At 39.0% G+C, this 21,938-nt stretch overlaps 1 protein-coding gene and 1 long non-coding RNA gene across 5 annotated transcripts in view; both read left to right on the forward strand.

The window, feature by feature from the left end:
- The window catches only part of LOC111251947 (uncharacterized), a 39,625-nt gene extending 32,854 nt beyond the window's left edge, over nt 1-6,771 (forward strand). For 3 of the 4 annotated variants that reach the window (XM_022809161.2, XM_022809140.2, XM_086977603.1), the window contains 6 exons: nt 14-663; nt 1,093-1,215; nt 1,401-1,548; nt 1,742-4,389; nt 4,921-5,100; nt 5,268-6,771. In XM_022809161.2, coding sequence (XP_022664896.1) covers nt 14-663; nt 1,093-1,215; nt 1,401-1,548; nt 1,742-4,389; nt 4,921-5,100; nt 5,268-5,531 — 4,013 coding nt within the window. In that variant the 3' untranslated portion in view covers nt 5,532-6,771. The remainder of the gene's footprint in view (nt 1-13; nt 664-1,092; nt 1,216-1,400; nt 1,549-1,741; nt 4,390-4,920; nt 5,101-5,267) is intronic. The other variant, XM_086977604.1, reaches the window with a different exon arrangement.
- Nucleotides 6,772-14,763: 7,992 nt separating this feature from the next.
- LOC111252477 (uncharacterized) lies at nt 14,764-18,754 on the forward strand. The gene is made up of 3 exons (XR_002674235.2): nt 14,764-15,702; nt 16,503-16,648; nt 17,422-18,754. It is a non-coding gene; the product is annotated as an uncharacterized LOC111252477 (long non-coding RNA).
- Nucleotides 18,755-21,938: the final 3,184 nt, after the last annotated feature.

Consider the following 21,938-nt stretch of genomic DNA (forward strand, 5'->3'; position numbering starts at 1 on the left):
TGTACTTTTACAGCAGGCACAGCCCAAATCCTCACGTTCAGCACAGATGTCACCAACAGCATTGAATCCACAACTCCTTCGTTCATTACCACCCCCGCACAATCTGAATCATCTTACCCTGTTACGTTGAAATCCTCTCAACCACAGGCAACTTCTCCTAAAGCTATTTTCTTAAATACGGAAGACTCAATGTTAGCTTTGATTATGACAACTTCTATATCGACTATGTACACACTTAATAAAACAGAAATTGTCAAAGAAATCATTGCATCCAATCCTCTAACAACTATATCTACCACAATAGCTCCTATCACTTCGCCTTCTTTTACTACGCATAACCCAAATAGCACATTTAAACCAAATCAAGACAAACCCGGCAGGGTAATGGTTTCTGCAGAAAATTCTACTGTCTCGCCCACTGGGTTGCCGGAATCTATTGCCACTGTTAGTATTATGAATCCGATTTCTTCAGCTGTTACTGCTGCTACTACAGATAGCGATGCTAAGGCATCTGGCCTTCGTGCTCCAACAGTAGTAGGGGCAAATACGACACCCCAGCCTACGGCTATGTCTGGGCCGAGCAAACTCACCACGTCAACGATTGCTCGTGAGTTACGGATTTCTGCCACAACTTTGGTCCAACACTCAACGACACCGAAGCCGGTGAGTGTCTAAGAGGTAAATAAGTACTCCGTGAAATAAATGCGGATTCGATTTTCTATAGTTACTCTTGACAAAAAAGTTGCTTTTAGGATGTAGATTCGATGATAGCCCGCTGTTAGAGGGCACCTATTGGTATCAGGTGAGGGTGATTGGGTATTGAAACAAACGAACTGACATTTGGGTTAAATAATATAACTTCTATATGGTAGTGATTCGAAGGGTTCATAGGGAAAACTTAGACGGCAAGCCAGGTATTTTTTGGTTTAAGACGACCAAGAGCATGCGCAAATTATACGAAGAGGATGTTTACAAATAACGACATTGCTATGTTAATTTAGACCCCTTAAGCTATTAGACATTTCGGTTTCTTGGGTGAAAAAATTGAGCATGAATTGTGACACGTTTATGCTATGACACGCACCATTTCAGAGGTTCCGCCGTGACGCTAATTCATTTCCCATTGACGAGTTCCTACGAAAAACAGGCCTAGAAGAGACGCAGTCTGCTCTAGAAATTGAATATGCGAAGAGACCCTACGGCTCCCACGTCACAGTACGACATCACCTATATCATAGATTTTTTTGAAGTAATATATCAGCCTTAGTTTGAATAGTAATTGATCGTATTAACGATATTAATGGCTTTTCTAGACAAACAATTTGGCTCAAGCAAGCATATTTCACATCGTCCATGTGTCTGATATTTTCCCTGCTATTATTTTCATATTTTAATCACAGATTGATTGCAACGCAGAGAAATTCATTGCACAGCCGGCACCAAATGTACGTGGATTATTTAAGTACCTTAACATCAAGGACGTCACTAGCATCAAATACATTCACTGCAACCTGCCTACAGGAAGGCTAAAGTTTGTTAACATTTTCGGTTCGTAGAGAGAGCAAAATATAATTTTTCGCTTAATTATTTTATACGATTCTTAAACACTGAGAAAAAGCGCTTGATTTATAAATGAACAAAGTAGTCTATAAGGAAAATAAAGACGGTATATGAAATCACCCTCTCTTAAATAACTGTAAATGGTAGCACAGTGTTACAACGTGATATTTTTGCTTTGCAGAGGGGAACATGAGAAATATTACAAAGTTGGAACTTGATCGGCCACGAACGCCCGGAGGACCCCCAGCTCCGTCAGCCTTTGATGGAATTGCAACTTCGATTGTTGAGCTTCACATCATTTGGTCAGCGAACCGCGATGCGCCCGGAATCACAAGTCTAAGCGACGATTTTTTCAAGGATTTCGCATCGCTTACGGCATTGTCATTGAAAGCAAATGCCCTTGAGAGCATGCCGCTGTCTGTAAATCTCTTGAAAAAGCTTAAGACACTGGATATCTCTATGAATCTTATTACAACTGTTACCTCAAGCATGTTCGCAGGGCTGGAAGCACTAACTACCTTGTATCTAGCGAAAAATCCCATCGCTCGATTTGAATCAAAACCTTTTGCTAGCCTCCGATATTTAACAACGCTCGAGCTAAACGCAGTCCAGGCAAGCGAAGTTCCGGAGAACCTTTTCGAGGGCCTTTCCTCATTGACATACCTTAAAATGGACTCGTGGTCTAATCTCAAGTCGGTCCCGCCCAAACTTTTCGCAGGTACGCCTAGCCTCGAGACGCTTCATTTCAGCGAAGCAATGTCAATTGGTTCGCTTCCTGATGGACTTTTCGACCGAATGTTCCAACTGAATGCCACATACGTCCGGTCATGTAATCTTTCTTCGGTTCCTGCTAAGCTCTTTGCCAATGCACCAGTCATAAGAATAATTGACTTTTCCGGTAATGCCCTATCGGAGTTCCCTGAGGGCTTCTTCTTGGAAAATGCTAAACTCGAGAAAATATTTTTTGGGGGAAATCGTATTCGGACTCTTAGAAACGAGTTTGAAATGCTGTATGCTCTTAAAGAACTCAACCTAAACCGAAATCACCTAACAGAGATCTCATCTAAGGCTTTCGAGAACCTGATTAGCTTACAGACACTTGATATAAGTCGAAACCGTATAAGCAAAATAGAAAAGAACGCGCTGTATCATTTGAAAAAGCTGGAAAAGCTTGATATTCGGGAAAACCAACTGCAAACGTTTGGGGGAACGACCCCAACATTCAGCACAGGGTCACCTATACGCGAAGTGTACCTTTCCAAAAACGAGCTAACTGCCTTTCCCTGGATTCAATATCACACTCTACCGAAATTGTCCATTCTTGATCTCGATGATAATGCGATACGGTACTTGGAAGTGCCACTGTTTGCAAGTTTAGATACAAAAGTATTTGTGCGACGCAATCGGCTTGAATATGTGACTGTTGATTTGGCAAGAAGTTATCCTAAACAAGAATCAGTATATAATTCTGCTGTGGGTACGCATCGTTTCGATCTTGAAGGGAATCCGTTTAAATGCGACTGCCATATTTATAACTTCCTGCGCTATCTTCGAAAGGAAATGAAACCCGAAGTGGCGGAGTTCGAGCACGTGGAGAATTATCAGTGTTCAGATCGAGACGAAACATTGTTGTCGGTTAAATTAGATCTACTCTCGTGCAAAATCAACGATTGTCCACCTGGATGTGAATGCTTTCTTAGAGCACACGATGCCTCGACGCACGTCCGTTGCCGCGAACTTGGACTAGCTAGCATACCTAAGCTACCCCTAAATGTAACTCATCTCGATTTTGAAGGAAACGTACTTAAACGGTACCCGACCGAACTGGCGCAATATACGCACCTCAAAGAAATTATGTTGGACGGTAACAATATCGATAATATTGACGAGCTCTTCATTAATACGCCGCCAAATTTGCAGCTTTTATCATTAACCGGCAATCGGTTAGAAGTGCTCAGGCCGATTACCTCTAATACGTCATACCGGATGGCACTGTCGCATAATCCATGGACCTGCGATTGTTCTGCCCTCGAATTCAAGCGTTTCTTACTTTCGAACATTCTCAATATACCTGATTATCGATCGATCACCTGCAAAAACGCGTACACCGTAAACGGCACGGATGTGTCCCTGTTGAATGACATTCCCGATGATATCTTTTGCCCGCCGGACGTGTCTGCTTATCTAGCATCTGTAATTGCTCTCTCGATTATTTTTATTGTCACGCTACTGATTATCGCACTGTATTACAATAATCGGCAGCTGATTATTGCATATGTGTATATAAATTTTTACAATGTATTCGTCTGCTTGTTCAGTGAGAGCGATCTCGACGAGGACAAAAAGTTTGACGCGTTCATATCGTACTCTTCGAATGACAGAGATATCGTAATGGCGCTCTTGCAAGAATTGGAAAAACCTCAGGGTGACGAAAGCTCAGAAAATCTTTTTAAGCTCTGCATTCACGAGAGAGACTGGCTGCCTGGCTATAATATATCATGGAATATTGTCAACTCTGTTCAGAATTCGCGACGCACAATTCTTGTTTTATCGCAAGATTTCCTCGAATCATTATGGTTTGAAGTTGAGTTTCGTACCGCATATGTTCAAATGATGGAAGACCGTATCAACCGGCTAATAGTTATCATCAAAGGCGAGATACCACCGAAGGAAAATCTTGACTCTGACCTGCGCTTTTTATTAGGAACGAAGACGTACCTCGAATGGGGTGAAAAATGGTTTTGGGAAAAACTCAAATACGCTATGCCGCACAAAGGAAATATAGGTGGACCTCTGAAGAATAAGATCAAACCTTCGGAACTACACAAGGTATGGCAGGTATCTGTTCTTCTTGAAATAGTTAATATCTATTAAAGTTCTCCTCTCCGCTTATATGAAAGTAGATGTTTAATCGTCGTTGGTGTCCTAGAATTAATCATGATGACAACTCTTAAAGTGAAATAGTTTGTAGGAAAAATGTAGTTGAGTGCTTGCGCTGAATCTATTATTCGGCTAAGGAGTGTGGCAAACCAGGTTCCCGTAACAGAGTGACCGCTAGCGAACCTAATGGCGTCATGAATTTTAATGTAAAATTGATTTTAAAGGCATTCTATAAACATACGATGTGGGCTGCATATCAAGTAGAATGCACTTGTTCAAGGGGAAGGTTATAGGTTTTCTTTATTCCTACAATAATTGCTATATATACAAAGGATATATTTTCAAAGTATCTTTTACATCAGGACTAATCGCCAATGGATTTAAGCTATTGTAGCGACGGCTTGGTCTCTTAGCAGCTTGTGTGCCCTAGAGACTTGGCCGTCGGAAGCCAGTGTCATGACGTAAATGCTTGCCCCTTAGGTGTTACCAATGAGTGTACTGACCAGCAAACATCAGGTGCCAAATTTGGAAACAGTCGTCCGGGTAGAGGACGCAATTGAAAATGCACAAAGTAACAAAGCTGCAAAACAAAGCAGCCCAGACGATTCCACTTACGGAAGCATGAGCGAATCTCTCGCTCATGACACATCCACAGCAAAGGTATGTACCTTGAACATGAACATTTAAAATCATTGTTTCATGTACATTTGACACATACTGCTTAACTATACAGGCTAGCTTGTACAGGTGCTTTGAAAGCAGCATGTTTTTTCCACTGTCTCCTACTCGTTTTGGTAGTAATACGTCTGTTTTAAATAATGCTTCAGATGGGCCACGTGAATCGTGGATACGAGCCAGTAAGTACTGAAGATATCCACTTGATATGTGCTGACCCTGACCCTGCTGGTGTGATAGCTCAACCTAAACCAGCTCCAAGATCGGCGCGTAAGAAGGAGGCACACCAACTCCAGCCCATCACAGACGCATCGCCTCCAAAAAACAGTCCAGACTTGACACCTTCCCATTTCAAACCAAGTCCTGTAAAGTCGGCCCGTGTAAGACACACGACATTTAAATCTGAGGCACAGTGAAATCATCCGAACTGCCCGCTGTAGAAATCTTCTACGAGCATCTCGTACGCTAGAGACATCAAATGCGTGGTTCTTTTGTGTTTCCACTCTAGCATGGGATAATCTGTAGTGCGGTATATCTGTTCGTAAGCACTATGATAAACATAGTTGTCTCATAAAATATTGGGTGCTGTTTCTTAAGCAAAACAGTTTTGCTTGCGAATCGAAATGGCAGATAGCACCGTATAATTGCAATAGTGAGTCAGAGACCCGAGAGGGGCAAAAGTGTAAACATAAAACGAAACGCGTACAGAAAGCCCGTTTCGGTTGATACATTTAAGAAAGCGCAATAGTGATCGTTATGGACTAGATACGCAAACGTCTTCAAATATCAGTGTCCTTCAATATATATATATATATATATATATTTATATATAGACTAAACATGTCCGCAAAATTCGGCATCGATCAAGGAGAACATCCGTTAAAGTATATTATCAATAACTTAAATGCCAAAATGATTTTGTTAGAGGAAATAAACATAGTCGGCAGCACGGTAAAATGCTTCACCTGGAAAACCTTGAATTAATAGATGGATTTAAAAAAATCAACTTCCATTTTGTAATTAAGCCAATTTCGAAGACGATGCTCTTCACGGAGATACATAACAGCAATTACGTTTAGCTGCAATTACTAGCTATTTTGTATATATGCTCTACGTTTTAAATCAATTGCGTTCTATTGATTTCAAACATTATCTATAATATTATGTATTAACTTAAATAGAATGGAGTCTTACAAACCATATTCCTTCCTGTACGGGCGCATGTTCTGACCTTATAAGGTCTGCTACGTAAAAAGGGACCCGTCCTAAAAGATGGCTAAGTGATTAAGCTACCACAGACGTTCTACGAAGTTACAGAAAATGGTGGATCTCTCACTCTCTTTCACATTTGTATCTTGATTCTAAGCTGTTTTGACGGTGGCCACTCGAGGTAGAAGACCTTATTGGCACTTCAGATCGAGTGGCCACGACAATGAATCTGACACATCGTGAAGAGGGACTCATTGAGATTCTGAAGCGGTCCAACCTTGGCTAGAGAGCAGTACAGTCATTGATAAACCATGTAACATTACCCTGTGAATAATTATCAGCCGTTAGTTTATTATTATTACTGAGAATATCTATCCTCGTCTTGTACATAATACTGTAAATATTAAACATAAATAAATTGATTATAAAACATAAATAGATTGCAAATTGGTGCATCCTCTTTGCTTTTATGTCACAATCCTGTTTTCTTATATTTATGATTCACTTAGTATCCATCTTTTTCTATCTCAGTGTAGCACTCTCTTATATGTTTCTCACAGTCTTACTTTCAAGCTACTAAAATAATAAAAATTTAAAAATTTCTCTTCATAATTATTCTCTAAATAACTTGCATCTGTTCGTTTTCACAGACGACCACTATAATAGGAGTAGCAAATACCGTTAGGTACCTTGCAACTTTTTGAGTAGTGTTCCTTCTTCAGATACTCTAGCTTGTTAAAGTTATGGGCGCATCAATTTTAGGCACAAGTTTTAAGATACAGCTCAAGGCTAAGCAGAAGCTACAACTACAGACACTTCAGATGAGCTTGTCTTAACCTATGCCCGTTCGCGTCGTGCGTTTAGCGTACCACAAGATGGTACATTTACAGTTTGTTGGCCAATATGTGAGAATTATGCATGCTTGGATCACGCTCAAAGCAAACTCAGCTGTACACGAGCATATAAAAGCACTAAACGTAAACGTACCATTTGCGTCGCTACCAAAATGCAGCGAACAGTTAGATGATCCGTTTTTTTTTTTGATATGGTGTTATCAGCATTTTATGCGGCGATCTGAAGGCATGGCTTTTAAACGAGCTTCAGCATGCAAAGGGCAAATATGAAAAGCGTTCTTTTTTGATAAACTCAAGACTATGTTGAGGTCAGACAACTGTACACCTTCACATATCTTAATTCTGCACGAGATGTCCCTACAGTCATGCACTTTCCGAAAATGACGGCACAAAAGAAACCGAAATGATATGCTCAAGAACCACGGCAAGAACGGAGAACCCTTGTTTTAAGACGCATACAGGCATTAGTGTGGTTAATTTGCCTTGAAACAGGACTGTCCGCGGCGTTACTCTTCGTCGCCTTATCCTGCGACGACTTCACGTATCAGCCTTTGCGCTGTTCAAAGTTTACTTTCGTACAGCTCAACCTAACCTTGATACTGCTTACAGTTTAGAAATCACAATCTATGACACAGCGGACGCACAAAAAATGCATACAAAGCTTCACGTGCAATCGAAAATATCGTTTAAAAGCTCTGAGGACAATTTTTTACAAGTAAAAACATATTCACAGTTTTTTTTCAGTGGCACAGATTCATAATCAGCCGGGCCTCAGGACACCGCGAATTGTCTTTTCAAAAAAACGTTTATCCTCATAAATAGAGAATCTGCTGCGAGCAGCTGCCACGTGAGATCACGGAGTAAGAGGCAAAGCCTGTAGAGCTAAAGCCATGTAAAGTTCTAGCGGCCAGTCAAGTCAATTCCGCAGGACTGCGCAAGTCCCGGCGATAATCAAGAATCAAACACTTTTCATCATCTTCCTATATGCAAAAAATCAATGCGGGACTAGGCAGTTGAATTCCCCAAATTGGTGCAAAAGGTTTCTCGACTGCTGAGTTTAGTGAGACAAAAATACCAGCTGTTTTTGTCATATGCGAACATATCTGATGAAATGCTGGGTTTTCAGATGGAACACGTCCTCTTCAGGGATGTATTCTTGCTCTAAACTGCAAGCAATGAAAATTCCACATCTAAAAAGACAACAGAAATTCTGAGCAGGAAATGTATGACCACTTTCTAGTGGAACACGTGCGATGAAATTTAAGTTAAGCAATTAAATAGCAGTAGAGGAAGTATAGGCGATCATTGGTTCCACATCGAAGCTGTGTTGCTTGAGAAGGGATCGAGATGATCAATATGAAACCTAGTACGTACAAAAGTCTTTGAGCTAAAGTCGTAACAACCGAATCCCCAAATTAGTAATCAGCCACTATCAAAAGTCGTTCCGTTTGCACCGAGCACCCTTTACGGGAGCACCGAGTGCTGATTGTTTTATGATTTAAAGATAATGATCCATAAAAAGAAGTGGGCTAAGCTTCTTCTTTAATTTAAAATAAAAAGAAACGTGAATATAAAAACAGCGATGGTTATGTGCACGTTATATACAGGACGTTATTTAGGTCGGGATTACTAGTACATATGCCCGTGCTAAACGTCTACCCGCCGAGGATGTCGTCACCAGGTATGTGAACGAGACTGAAGCAGAAGACTTTCTCTGCTTACTAGTAACAAGTTTGCAGTTAGTTCAGCGGCAAAGTGTAATTTTAATTTAAGAATATGCGTATCTACCTTGTCCACTTGTATGTTAAATGTACTGTCCCATATTTACAGACAATGTGATGACACGCACGGCATTAATTACCTCATTGAGAAGGTATTTCCAACGGTTATATTTGCTCTATGCTATTAGTGGCCATAATTCCTTTCTGAGCGTTCTCAGGCTCGCTCGATTCAAATAACGCAATAGGAGTTTTTTTGGTAGACCTTTTGTCCTCTTCTAAGCACTTCCTGCATTTACGGTCTAGTAATGGTTTTTGCCAATATTTGTTTGACGACTTCCTTTGAGCACTACTTACCTGTCGACATTTTTTTGCCCGTCTATTGGGCATTATCACTAATCCGTCGACTGCCGAGTCGGTCAGTAGTATTCTAGTTTGCTTCGTAATTTGTACCAGCTTATTTTTGTACTGAGGCTAGCATGGCCTAGAAACTCCGGTTGTGTATGTCCTTGAGAAATTATCTGACATGTTCTCGGCATTATTCCTGATCCTTGCTGAATGGCTGGACATACATTTCCCGATTAAACATTTACGACCTATATAATTCGTCACTACTCAGTCCTCAAGAGTTTTTCTTTTTAAACTTCTTCGGCCATTTTTTCAGGAGACGGCATAAGTATTAAAAAGCTCCGCTTTTTCGACCTTCGAAATCGATAATTGTGTGTAAGTGATATAGCTATCTCTCATTATTAAGTAGGTCCACATTTGGGGAAATATACACACCGACAGTAAAGATATATCGAACTGTGACCGGTATTTATTATTCAAGGGTCATGTGGTCGTATATTCTAGGTCCTGGATGATGGGTGCGTGTTGGTTATGTAAGCTAATTAAGTAGTGGAAGATTAGGTGGTCAACGTGGGTTGATCGTGTGGACCGATCCCCAGAGTTGATTTAAGTTAAAACTTAGATTAGTACATTTTACACAATGTTTCTTTATTTACTATACTGCTAAATAATGTTTAGTGCAATCATCTGCAATTAACAACAAAGCAAACCAAGTAACCTTCTAATGTATAGAGTCTTGGCAATTTTGCATTATGACGCTACCTGATCTCACAGTTTTTTTTATCCAGTATCGATTGCCTTTGTTTACTGTTATGCTTTAAATGATTGTACAGATTAAATGAGAATAGATGTAGCCTTGCATTCGCAGAAGCTAGCATATTGAGACGCTATGTTAGAATATTCAGCTGATACATAAAAGGCGGACGTCATGCCATAGTAACCGAAGGACGGTTTCGGAAAATATAGGGATGCATGTTATTTCATTATATTTGAAGAACGAAACGGCAGGCAGAGAGAAGATTGATCGCTTGTAGTAGATGCTAATATTGTTTAACGAACATTAATACCAGTAATGAGACCACTTACTGCCAGTTTATCATAAATCCGAGAAGGAGCTGAAAACGACGCGTTTCTAACAAATTCAAACAAACATTACCGGCCCTTGGGATACAGCTTCACGCAATAGGAGGAACCGATATAATCTAAATTCATGAACAGTTAAATGTCTCTAAGCAAAGCTGGTTTGTTTTGACTTGAAGAGCTGCCTCAAGGCTTTGAACATAACTCCATGGGGAAAAAATCCGTAGTGAAATTGTCGAGCTTGTAACCGACGAGTTGAGTTGCGATCAACGAGCTACTTGACCCGCATAGGCACCAAAGCAGCATAACACCAACATGAACCGATAATACGGAACTGCAATCACGGAAATCCAATAGGCATTATTCAGTTTCTGTGTTTATCTATAAAATTCACTAAAAGTTCAGATGAAACAATTCATGTTTGAAACTGGCAGTACACAGACACATTGTTGTCTAAAATGACGTCTGTCGGTAATGCCAGACGTAAACTCCCCAACATTTAATAAGAATCCTTTCGGATATAACCAGCTATTCCTTGTCTATGTAACTGACTATATTGTGTCCTTTCCATCTATTAAATGCCTATTTATTCACTGACTGAAGAAAACAAGTTTAGGCCAGATCGTCTGTTACCTCAAAAAATTAATCTTGTACGAGAAGAGTGACACCGGATAAGACAGGCGAATATTATCGGATGTTAGTAAACCAAAATACTTCTACGTTCAACGTGACAGAAATTTTCTTAGCAAATAAAACATCGAGGGAGCAATTTTTATATTTTTTCGATTGGAACCGAACGAAACGACCTAGCAGTACGTAAGGTGTAGTGAAGTGTAGTCGTAGTGGAGTAAGGAAATAGCGGTCCTATATTTGCAGCGTTTGATATTGATCAAATATCTACATACAGGTCAGGTTAACTATGTTGTTTGAGGAAGTTGAGTACATTTGTGTTTAAAAATTCCACCTCGACAAGTGGCACAAGGTATTAAAACAAGGCGTAATAAGTTAAAAACGATGTAATTGTCAAGTTTTCAACCATCGTATACCATGTAATTGAGTAATGAAAAAAATGCTCACATATGGAAAACGTTTGTGTGTCAGTAAGCTGAAGTATTATATATCTAGTTGTCATGATGCAGATCGACGATGGAATAACTATTTGTACTAGACTAAATCATTTTTGTGGAATAATATATATATATATATATATATATATATATATATATATATATATATATATATATATATGCGCCTAAATAAAAATATTTCTATTTGACCACGAGAAGTGAAAAAAGGCCATCAAATTAAAGTATAAATTTTTTTTATTGTGGTAATCGTTCGCGAGATGGGGCGCTGCCAGCAAGATCCCTGTTGCCCATTGTTAAGGAAATAAAGTCTTGCCAAACTGCAACGAGATGATTTTGGAGATAGCCAGAAGCATTTACAAGAAACTTCTTATCACAGTTGTTTAAAAATAATATACTCTGTAAGCAATTATATGGGCTACATGTTTCATTGCATAGCTTATTTGTACTGGGCTGGAGGTAAATGTGGATACCTTGGCTGTTAGTCACCTCGGTGTTCAGTCAACGGAAACAAAAGGCCGTTCGGCCGATTTCTGTTTGACAATGATTAAAAGTCTCTATAAACAATGTTTTAACGGTAACTTGTTATTTTTTAAGCAAAACAAAAGCAGACTATGGTGGAAAACGATACGTCACCAAACGAAGGTAAGCTGTTATGCATCATTTTTACACTGGACAAACTCCTACCAAGATTGCTTTCGTGCAATGTTGACGGTTTTCATACGGCTTATAAAAGGAGATTCAAGGAGAATTTCTGTGAAGCAAACTCGAAGATTATGAACAGATTTTACATTTCGAAGTTTGAAAATTTGTAAAAAGGACTCGAAAAGATGTCTCTGATACACCTGAATTTTAGACACAGAAATTATCAGCCATCTGGGAGAGCGGTACACCAACTGCCAGTTGGGACGTCCAAATAAGTTATAACGGTTAGTCCTTTAAAGACTTTTAACAATCTTTTTGCGCCTTTTCGACTGTGCTTAGCTTTTGCATTGTTGGGGCGTTTTGGCCTGATATTAGCCTAAAATTTTATTCCACTGGAATTTTCGTATGTAGCGGATTTGGACGGGACTTATTTCAATGAATTTAAAAAAAATTATACGTACCAATATTGTCTAATTAATAGTTACTATTAAAAGGTTACATCTGTTCAATAAAAGAAAAGTACTCTGAAAACAAATAGTTTAGGTTCTAAATTGATACCATGAAGGGTGACTATATTAAACATGACACCTTTAGCGTATTTAAAAATTGTTAAGGTATTGGTTTGTATTCAGGTATAGCCTTAGAAGCAAAGGGTAAGAAACATTCTCAATTTGGGCGCCATATCCTCCCTACATATATATTATAGGGAGCTAGGAGGAATCGTCTTTATTTGTGACTTCAACATTCCGCTTTTTTTTTTTTGATGATTGTGAACCGTTTACTGAAACTACAAACCATTTCAAGCTAGTGTCTTCCGGGTTTCCTGTTTGCCGGTCTTGTCGCTCTTCACTTTGCCTCGACCACTGCAAAGAATTTTTAGCCCCTTTTTTCCGCCCCACTTCGCTAACATGGAGAGGAAACCCTCACTGTGCTTCTTTGTCTTTATCTTTCTATATTTATAATCTATAATTTTTAATTTATAATTGCAAGCTTTTGGAGTCTTTTTGTCTATGTCATGTAGCCCACTGTTGCATTCCGCAATTCGGGCTTTCGCCTATACTTGGTTTCAGTATTTATGATATTTAGCTGAATTTGTCGCTTGGCTCGCCTTATCATAGTTGTAGCAGGAAAGGTTTGTTGACAGTACCTGATCCGATAATTTAGCCCGCTATAGTTATGACATTTTTCGTGTTTAAGTGGTGTTTACTACGAAAACAAAAGCGGTAGAGAAAGGGATGCCTGTAATATATTGATGCTTTAAAGGAAAGGAGGCGTGAACATACTGTGTAGAATGTTGCAGGTGGAAACGGAACTGCGAATGGCTCCTAGCTTTCAAAAGGCGTGGTCGATTCTGGGCCGGCAGAGATAATGAGGAATTAATTAGGATTAACGAACAAAAACCAGTCAAATATTGAGATGTAGCACCAGTTATACAGTTATTCTAATTTGGCGATGCAGCAAGATGAAGAAAACTCGAAGAAAAATTGCCTACGAATTTGACATGACGTCAAAGACCCGAATTAAACGAATGTTTTGTTATTCCTCCTTATAAAACCGAAGCCATTGTCGCGATCCTTCTATTTCTTAATTCATCACGTATAAGTAGTTTAGAAGCTGTAGCTGGTACTTACTGGAGGTGCAAACAAGATATCTTCCTAACGGATTACCTTTCTGCTGAAACACAAACTCCAGATGAAAAGAAACCTTAAATTTTAAAAGAGTCGAATTCAATAGAAAGTTAACTACTGTAATTTGTTCAAGACTGATAAAAAAAATTTATATAAGAAGCCAACTTAGTCTTAACATTTCGCTGCTGTTGGGTGCGTATATAGAGCTAGAGGCGGTTTCAGATTAATAGGTGATTTTATAACCTAGCAAACAGAAACGAATAAGGACTATTACTACGACCATTGTAATCTTCCTCTTCTACCGTAATCAGTATTACTTTGTCTTTCTATGATAACCGTCGTCTTATTATTTTCCCTGGACAAAAATCGTTGCCTGCATCAATTAATGAGCCCACTAAGGGAGCAGATACAATGTGGCTGATCTTGGACCAGCGAATGTGTTTGCCGTTTGACTGCGTACCTTCTCACTTTGCATCTTGCCCCTAGACACCTGCAGCCATAGTGTCCTTTTTGCTATTGTTTAGTATTATGTTTGGGAAAACTTTAACTGGCGGATTGGACTGTCATCCATAAAAGAGGAATTTTTTGCCGCGCTATTGGCAATACGTTTAATATGAACAATTACTACTGCAAAATGTTCAACTTATTGCCGCGAAACTGGCTTCTAAAAAGGAACTTCATTTGCTTTTACTATTAATTTAGAGCCAGCCACAATTGATATTAGTTCTACACTTTACCAGTTGCATTTTTTAAATCGACTAAGTATCACAGAGTTGGCACACACTCAGCCAGTCACGCTTGTGTCGTATAACCTGCAAACATTTACTAAATATTTTTTAGGTTTGGGTGAAACTGGCACTCAGCGACGTTTCAATAAGCAATCTCTGAGGGTGTAAGGCGGACAATAACTTTGCCCAATATACCTTCTTTGACGTTATCTCGAAGTCCAGAAGGCTTATGTATGCGGTGGAATCTCAAAATTGAGTTTAGAAAATCGTAAAGGATTTCTTTCCAAGGTGACTCTCTTCTTCGCGAAACACAAGTTCCGCGAACAAAGCTTAAAGAACATGTTTTACGCTGATGTATCCAGTTATTCTAGAAGAATACGGGTCGTTTCTTTGAAAATGCGCGATATAATCTAACATGTCTGTTTTATTCGGCTAACGCTACTAGGCAGCATGCCCTCATCCCGCGATCACCCTCTTTTAACGCTTAGCTCTGCTGTCGTATCGCATCGCTGATGATTAAGAGTTGTCAGTCCCAGTCATTCATATTTCGGCATAAATCAGACGAACGGTCCAAGGCGTCGTGAACAACGTAGTTTAACTGGGTTCTTCTGAGTAACTGCTACTTGCCTCTTAGACCAACTCGCTTGCACGTCGGGCGCCACTTGACTAGGCACCTTTGCAACTTGCGATTCTGGGAGCTTGTGTTCAATAGAATTCTCATTCGTTTTTTAGGCAATTGTTAATGGTTTGTCTTACGGGTGTTTAAAGCGGCCTCCCCTGGTTGTGGCATGTAGTTCGGGCAAGTCTCGTAACGGGCTCCCCAGCTTGAGGTCGGATTTTTTCAATGTAATATCATGCCTTTGATTTGCGAATAGCTTGAAAGGCGCTTAAATGGCTTTTGTGAAAGTTTGATAATACCAATAGTTCGTTGGTCGCCGAAGCGTTTGCGCTACTGACTAGTGAAGCGTGCTCCTCGTTAGCGTGGGCACCCCTATTATTGGAGATAAGCAACAGCTTGCTTTTTGATGGTTTATTAGCACTACCGCGCAAGTGGAGTCTGAATGAAAGTTCTCGGACGCGCAGTTCGAAGGTGCTGACACAACGCGGGGCTGAAAACCTCGTTGAATATCATAGGTCAACCGAAGATCGTTTTTCAGAACATTGTGCCCTCAGATGCGATTGATTTATCTCCTATGCCCACGGCACACTTGATAGTTGCGATTTAAAGCAAGTAGTCCCAGACTAAACGAAAGCTAGGACCACCAGGGATTCACCCGTCCTGCTATGATAAGGTTAACAAGAGCGACAAATTTGGCCATCCGTCCTACATTAACTAAAAATACTTTGAAGCCAAGTTTTAACCCCACCTCATAAAGCGATGCTTGTTTTGTAGTCACATGCTGCTTTAACGATTCTCTTACATATTTTATACATTTTTCTTTAAATATTGCAGCAGAGTAATAACTCATGATCATTCCTTTTGGCGTAATAAGAATATATTTAATATGAAAGATACCGTCCAGCGCTATAATTTAACTACTAGTTTTTTTTTTAATCAAATAATTTCATATCAAAATTTCCTAGATTTTTCTGGCAAATATTGCCTTCTTCACAATAAGAGCTTTAGCTTCAAAGCATAACCTTAATGAGTCAAGGACTTCATTATTTTGGGTTTAACGTCGTCTAACGCAAATATTCCAAACTGTCGTACCTCTTTCGTCTTCTCTGATGAAATACCTACTGACAATATTGGATGTAAAACTGAGTTCTCAGGTCCTAGCTTAGATTTGGCCTTTCTGTTCGATTAGCATTTTTTTTCTACTGCAAACATGTGTACTTTTTTTACTAATATAGGGTTCATGAGGTTATAACGTGGACTGATACATGTCTCAGTGCGAAACTTGCAACAAACTTACTTTTTCACCATTTGGTATCTGGCTGACGCTTTATTTTATAATTTAGGAACGATTCATGCCATCAAGTTCTTATTGCCCCTCAATAGGAACATGTAAATAACCATTTTATACTCTCAATATTATTAAATCTTTGATAAGACCAGGTAATGCTTACGACAATTTACCCGCACTTATAGCTTGAATTTCAGGTTAAATGCATAATAGCGACAACGAATGTCTCTGCACTGCTCCGGGAGCTCAGTGTTCTCCATATGACATACCTTACTGTCGACAACTGCGGGATACCATCCTGCTCGTTGATATATTAGAACATTTCAAGTGGGTAAGTTATCATAAATGGTACTATTATATGGATATGTTCCACATAGTTCATTGGAGTCCGTGTACAAGCTACTAAAATATGGCTTGTGCAGGTATGATTTATATTATTAAAATTAGTGTATCCGCCGCATATGCTAACAGCAATCATGATAACTCAGTCTGTTTAAAATGATGACGCAGCTTCAGCAAAAACTTGGCTAGTTTTTTAAAAAGAAAGGCCATAAAAAATCGAACTCATTGGACGGCTCTTGTAAACTAGTCAATCTGAGCTAGTACTACATAGAGACTTACGCTAAAAAAGTAGAAAAAAAGACGTTGGAAAAGAAGGTATGTACTATAATTAGGCTGTTATTATTATTATTTAATGTTATTTATAATGTATTAATTAAAAGGAAATACAAACGTGTTGCATTCATGAAACCATCAATACATTCGCCGCGGGTAGGTATTGGTTACAACGTAACTTTGCGATGAAGATAGTAACTTGCACATACTAAAATATGAACATTTGGATCATTGCGAGTGCCCGAACGCGTTGATATAATATTGACGAATGTAAACACGTTCGCATTGTTGAGAGGTGCAATCCCTAAATCGTGGTACCTGGTCATAGCGCATACTCTGTCCAACTATAGGACTACGTGGACCATATTGTTAATTTGATGAACCTAGCTTATTGTATTGATCCATCCATGTGGTTTGCCGAAAAGCGTCGAGCTCAGCAACTGCGTCATCCGAAGTAACTTCGTTTATCTGGTTAATGTCCCTCAACAGTTTTTGGACGTTTTGAAACACTCCAGCGGCATTGTCAAGGACCATGTCAACAAGTTCGAAATACTACGAGAGGCGGCTGGTAAGGAGGTGAGGTAAAGGTTTTAGAGATATTTCGTCAGCTACAGGACGCATTCGGCTGACTTGGTATGAGCTTGCACAGAAAGACGAAAAAGGCTATACCGGATGCTGTTGAAAAGGAGCTTTGCTTTATGTAAGTACTTGTTGAGAACTGATCGAAGCCGGAAGCTTCGTTTCGCCTTGGTCCGTGGATACAAACCATTATATGCGATGGCTTCAAATCTTAACTAAAGGGTTTGCGTGATCTGAGCGCTACCTGGTACCAAATGACAGCTTAAAACATCGGATTGCGAATTAATCTTATTTTGACTGTCTAGCGCCTTTTAAGTACATGAAGAACTTATTTCGATTGGATATGATGCTAAAACGTGTCGTCGCAGCCACCGATGAGGTCGCAAACATGTTACTTTTAAGCAGTCGTTCCTCATAATCTTTACGCTGACTTTTTCGTGTTTTCGAGTCAAATTTACTGGAAAGCGTTATCTAAGAGCATCTGAAGAGAAGCAATAAGATGTTAGTCCAAATCCCCACATCCTCCATCTCCGTTGAGAGCAAATGAAGTCGAAAACCGTCGAGAAATGTAGGCTGTACGACGTATCTATGGCGAAGACGTCAATGACAGAGTTTCCTTCATGATTCTCAAATGTTCGGAACAGAATATTCTCCATTATCGTATAGCCGAAGTCATGAAGAGTACGATCTCCGGTCGATCTAACTGACCAAACTATTCACCAGGACATGTATGCAACGATAAAAACAATTCAAGTGTAAACAATGTATTTGTGAAACAAGGCTTAAAAACGTGGAAAACATTTGTCACTGAAATGAGGCCACTAAGTGACTAACAGCTAAAAGGGGCAATATTAAGAGTTACCAAAAAGCGAAGCGTAATGAAAACGATATACCTCTTATAATTTTAGCCCCAGCCAGACGGCAATTACCGTGGTTGATCTCACGTCCACTTTGAAAGTAATTGTCACAAAGGAAACGTATCTAACATATTTTGTTACCGACAGACAGGACATCAATCGAAAGTTAATTTTTTCGTTCTTCTATGAAAAAACTGCGGCTTCAAAGCGTGGTATTATTACCTCAACTCCAAGGCCAGGTAAATTCCGACCAAATGTAATAATATCGCCTTCTAAATGGAAGAAATCCGATTGTAGACATTTTACCAATAGAAACAATTCTTGATGATTGTTAGCAATCATATGTGTATGTGTATAATAAAACGTAGCACTTCTGTAACACTAACTACCTGATGTCTTCGTCCTTTCTGCCTTCCTTTCAGTACTCTTACTGCGGTTTCAATTAGGTAAAGCATATCTAGTTATTGCCTAGATGCACTTCCTTAAATAAACCACAGGCACTATATTCGATCCGGTTGTTACACGGGGACGTAAGAGGGTCACCATTAACCTTATATCTAACAAACCACTGGTAACAGATGGGATCTTGCAAGGAGAGGCCTTCAGGGGAGCGGCAGATTCCGGAGAATCGGGAATGGTGTGAAGGATTTTGCCTTTTTTAAAATTTGTGAAGATTTTTTTTGAAAATTTAAAATCAGTTAGGAATCTCTTGTTAAGGAACATTTATTTATTTAAAGTATCTGCCCTTTTCATTAAAGTCTTTAGAATCGTAGCTTATTTGGCTTAAACACTAACCTCATCGCAAACATCTCTACATTCCTAGAGAAACTCATGCTCGACTTTAACCCAATTCACGTATCTTTCGTTTTTCGTACGGCTAGAAAATAACTAAGACCTTCGAATCTTTATAAATTGCCTACACCTAAGGTACCTCCAGACTCGTTCAACAATTTGTCATTACCGATCTTGCCTTAATTGAGCTCATAGTCACTTTCTTGGCAGTTTTTAATGGCATGTCTGAATTAGATGAATTAGAATGAACGATGGATTCATATCGGTTCTAGAATAGAGTAATTGACCCAAGGTATCCGGTTTTGCCGCTAACTCTGAACTAGAGGAGATCATACTACTAGCTAACGATATTCAACAGATGAACGACAACGTAACTAAGCTCGACATAACTAAGACTTGGGTTTCAACAAAGTTACAATGATATTAACAAATACGTCTAAAGCAAAGTTCATAATTTTTTTGTTATATTAAATTTAACAATAACACAATTAAAACGATTCACAAAGGGGCATACTATAACCTGAATATGTTACATACGTTCAACCTAGCAGGTAAGTGCTTAAATTAATTCTTAAGATAGAATTAATTATTATATAAATAGAAGCAATTATATATAATAAATGTTTATAGCGAGAAATCGGCCAGCTGTATTCCCTTGAATATCAACCTTCAATGGCCTTTTTGAAGGCAATACATTTTGGTGCGACCGTGGGAATTGCTGTTTCTTAGGTTTCTAAAAAAATGAAACTTAATGAGTAGCTAAACTCAAAGATAAGCGTATGTAGAAATATGCCAACTGAGGTGATAGACTCTATATAGCACTAACACTCGAAGACGTTAGACGCGAGACTCAGAATTTCCGTCAATGCTTCGATCACATAACGTACAATCTACAACAACGTACAAGAGGTTACCTAACGTTACTGAAGGCATTGCACATTCAAATTTGACGAAAACCACGTTGGGCGAGTATCCACTGGAGTTTTGCTTCTATTAGAAGGTTAAATAATCTTAAATTCGATGATAACAAGCCATTTTGATAACGTGCTCGCATAGAGAAACATTTGCACTAGTAGTAGAACTGCCATCTTTTAAAGGTCATCAATTACAGATCACACAAATCTGCGAACAAGATCCAATTTGCAATGACGCCTTTTGGAAAAAAATTGATTCTGCGGTCGCTTAACAAGGCATTTCTGGACCTTTTTGAAACCTAGCAAGCAGAAACTAGAAGACTAGGATAAAATCGAATGCTATCCAGGGTTTGGTATGATAAGGGTTAAGAATATACACGAAACGGCTTTCTGTCCTTAAAAATTATTGCCTTATCGTGACATGCCTAGGGTATTCTTGTTTCTCTTCGGATGGATGACGATGAAAGATAGAGAAATGGTTGCATCTCTCCTGCAAAAACTTGGGGAACGACAAGCTGAAAACGCTGCAGTATCTAAACAATACCGAGATATATAATCGAGATTTTATTTCAAGCGAAACAGTTATTGCAAATGTCGAATTGGCCATTAGCTAACTCTCGGCGCATCGCTATTGTGTAACCAACAGACTTGCAATTGATTAATTAATGGGGCGAACTGAGATGGCAAACATGCATATGTTGAAATATCATATTAATCGAATTACTATTGTTGCATTGTGAAATACTGCCCGAACTGCGTACTTGAGTAAATTATACAATACGCAACTAGTCATCTCAAAAGACACCTTAGTTGAGACGAAACGTAATCTTGAGAAAAACTTCAGTATGCAATGCCCCACAAGAGACTGGCAAAAAAAAAATAGATCAATTAAATGTAACATTTGTTTAGAGTCTATAATCTATATATCGAACTAACTTACGACGGATGTCTGTTTTTATTTTGAATACAAAAAAAGCGAATTTAATAGTGGGTAATATGCAATCTATATCTTAAGCAACCTATGAAAAATATCAAGAAAGCATCTGCCATGTTTGCGAGTCTGGTCAAAAGTAAGAATAGTCTCTATCTACACATTTTTAAATCGAAAATGTTCATAAAAGACGCCGTATACGAACGGCCATACATCTTGAACGTGTGTATTCTAAACGGATTTCAACTGAAGTCTCTATGCACTATTGCAGTAGGCCTATTACCAAAAATGATCTTGATCAAACACATCAAAAGGAAATAGAATTAGAAAGCCTCTGTCAGCTGCCCCATAATAGCGATCTCATGTCACAATGTTTTTATTGCATATACATGTATTAGATGGATATATCTATTTGTATCTTCACTATAGCGAGCATCGCCTTGGTGAAGCGAACAGATTTACTTGTAAGTCTACAACGAGCATTGTTTGAGCAGAAGTGGCTGTTTCTAGATCATGATTTCAATAAAAAATAATGCTTGCGTTTTACATATGTAAGCCGTGTATCACCCTTACTCGTATGTGTCGTCGCATGAAGTACAATTAATCGAAGCTTCAAGCTGTGTTACATTGTAACTGTAAAGCTAAAATAGAATCTCATTGAATTTCCGACGCATAACAGGTACGGGCGTGTAGAGATGCCGTTGGGGCATAAAAAAACAGAACCTTCCCTGTTGCATTTCGCCATTTCAAGGAGCAACTACATTCTGTCCGCAGCATTTTATGAACGGTTGACGCTAAGCATCGATTAAGACTGAACACGAAATCCTACGAATCACTTCAAAAGTCTCTAATGAGCCTTGCAGCTAAAACAACTTAGATTTGATGTGGGCTTAGCGAAATTTTGAAATAACTAATCTGAATGTTTTTTTATAT

Source organism: Varroa destructor, unplaced genomic scaffold (genome assembly GCF_002443255.2).
Source record: "Varroa destructor unplaced genomic scaffold, Vdes_3.0 BEIS01000001.1, whole genome shotgun sequence".
Classification (NCBI taxonomy): domain Eukaryota; kingdom Metazoa; phylum Arthropoda; class Arachnida; order Mesostigmata; family Varroidae; genus Varroa; species Varroa destructor.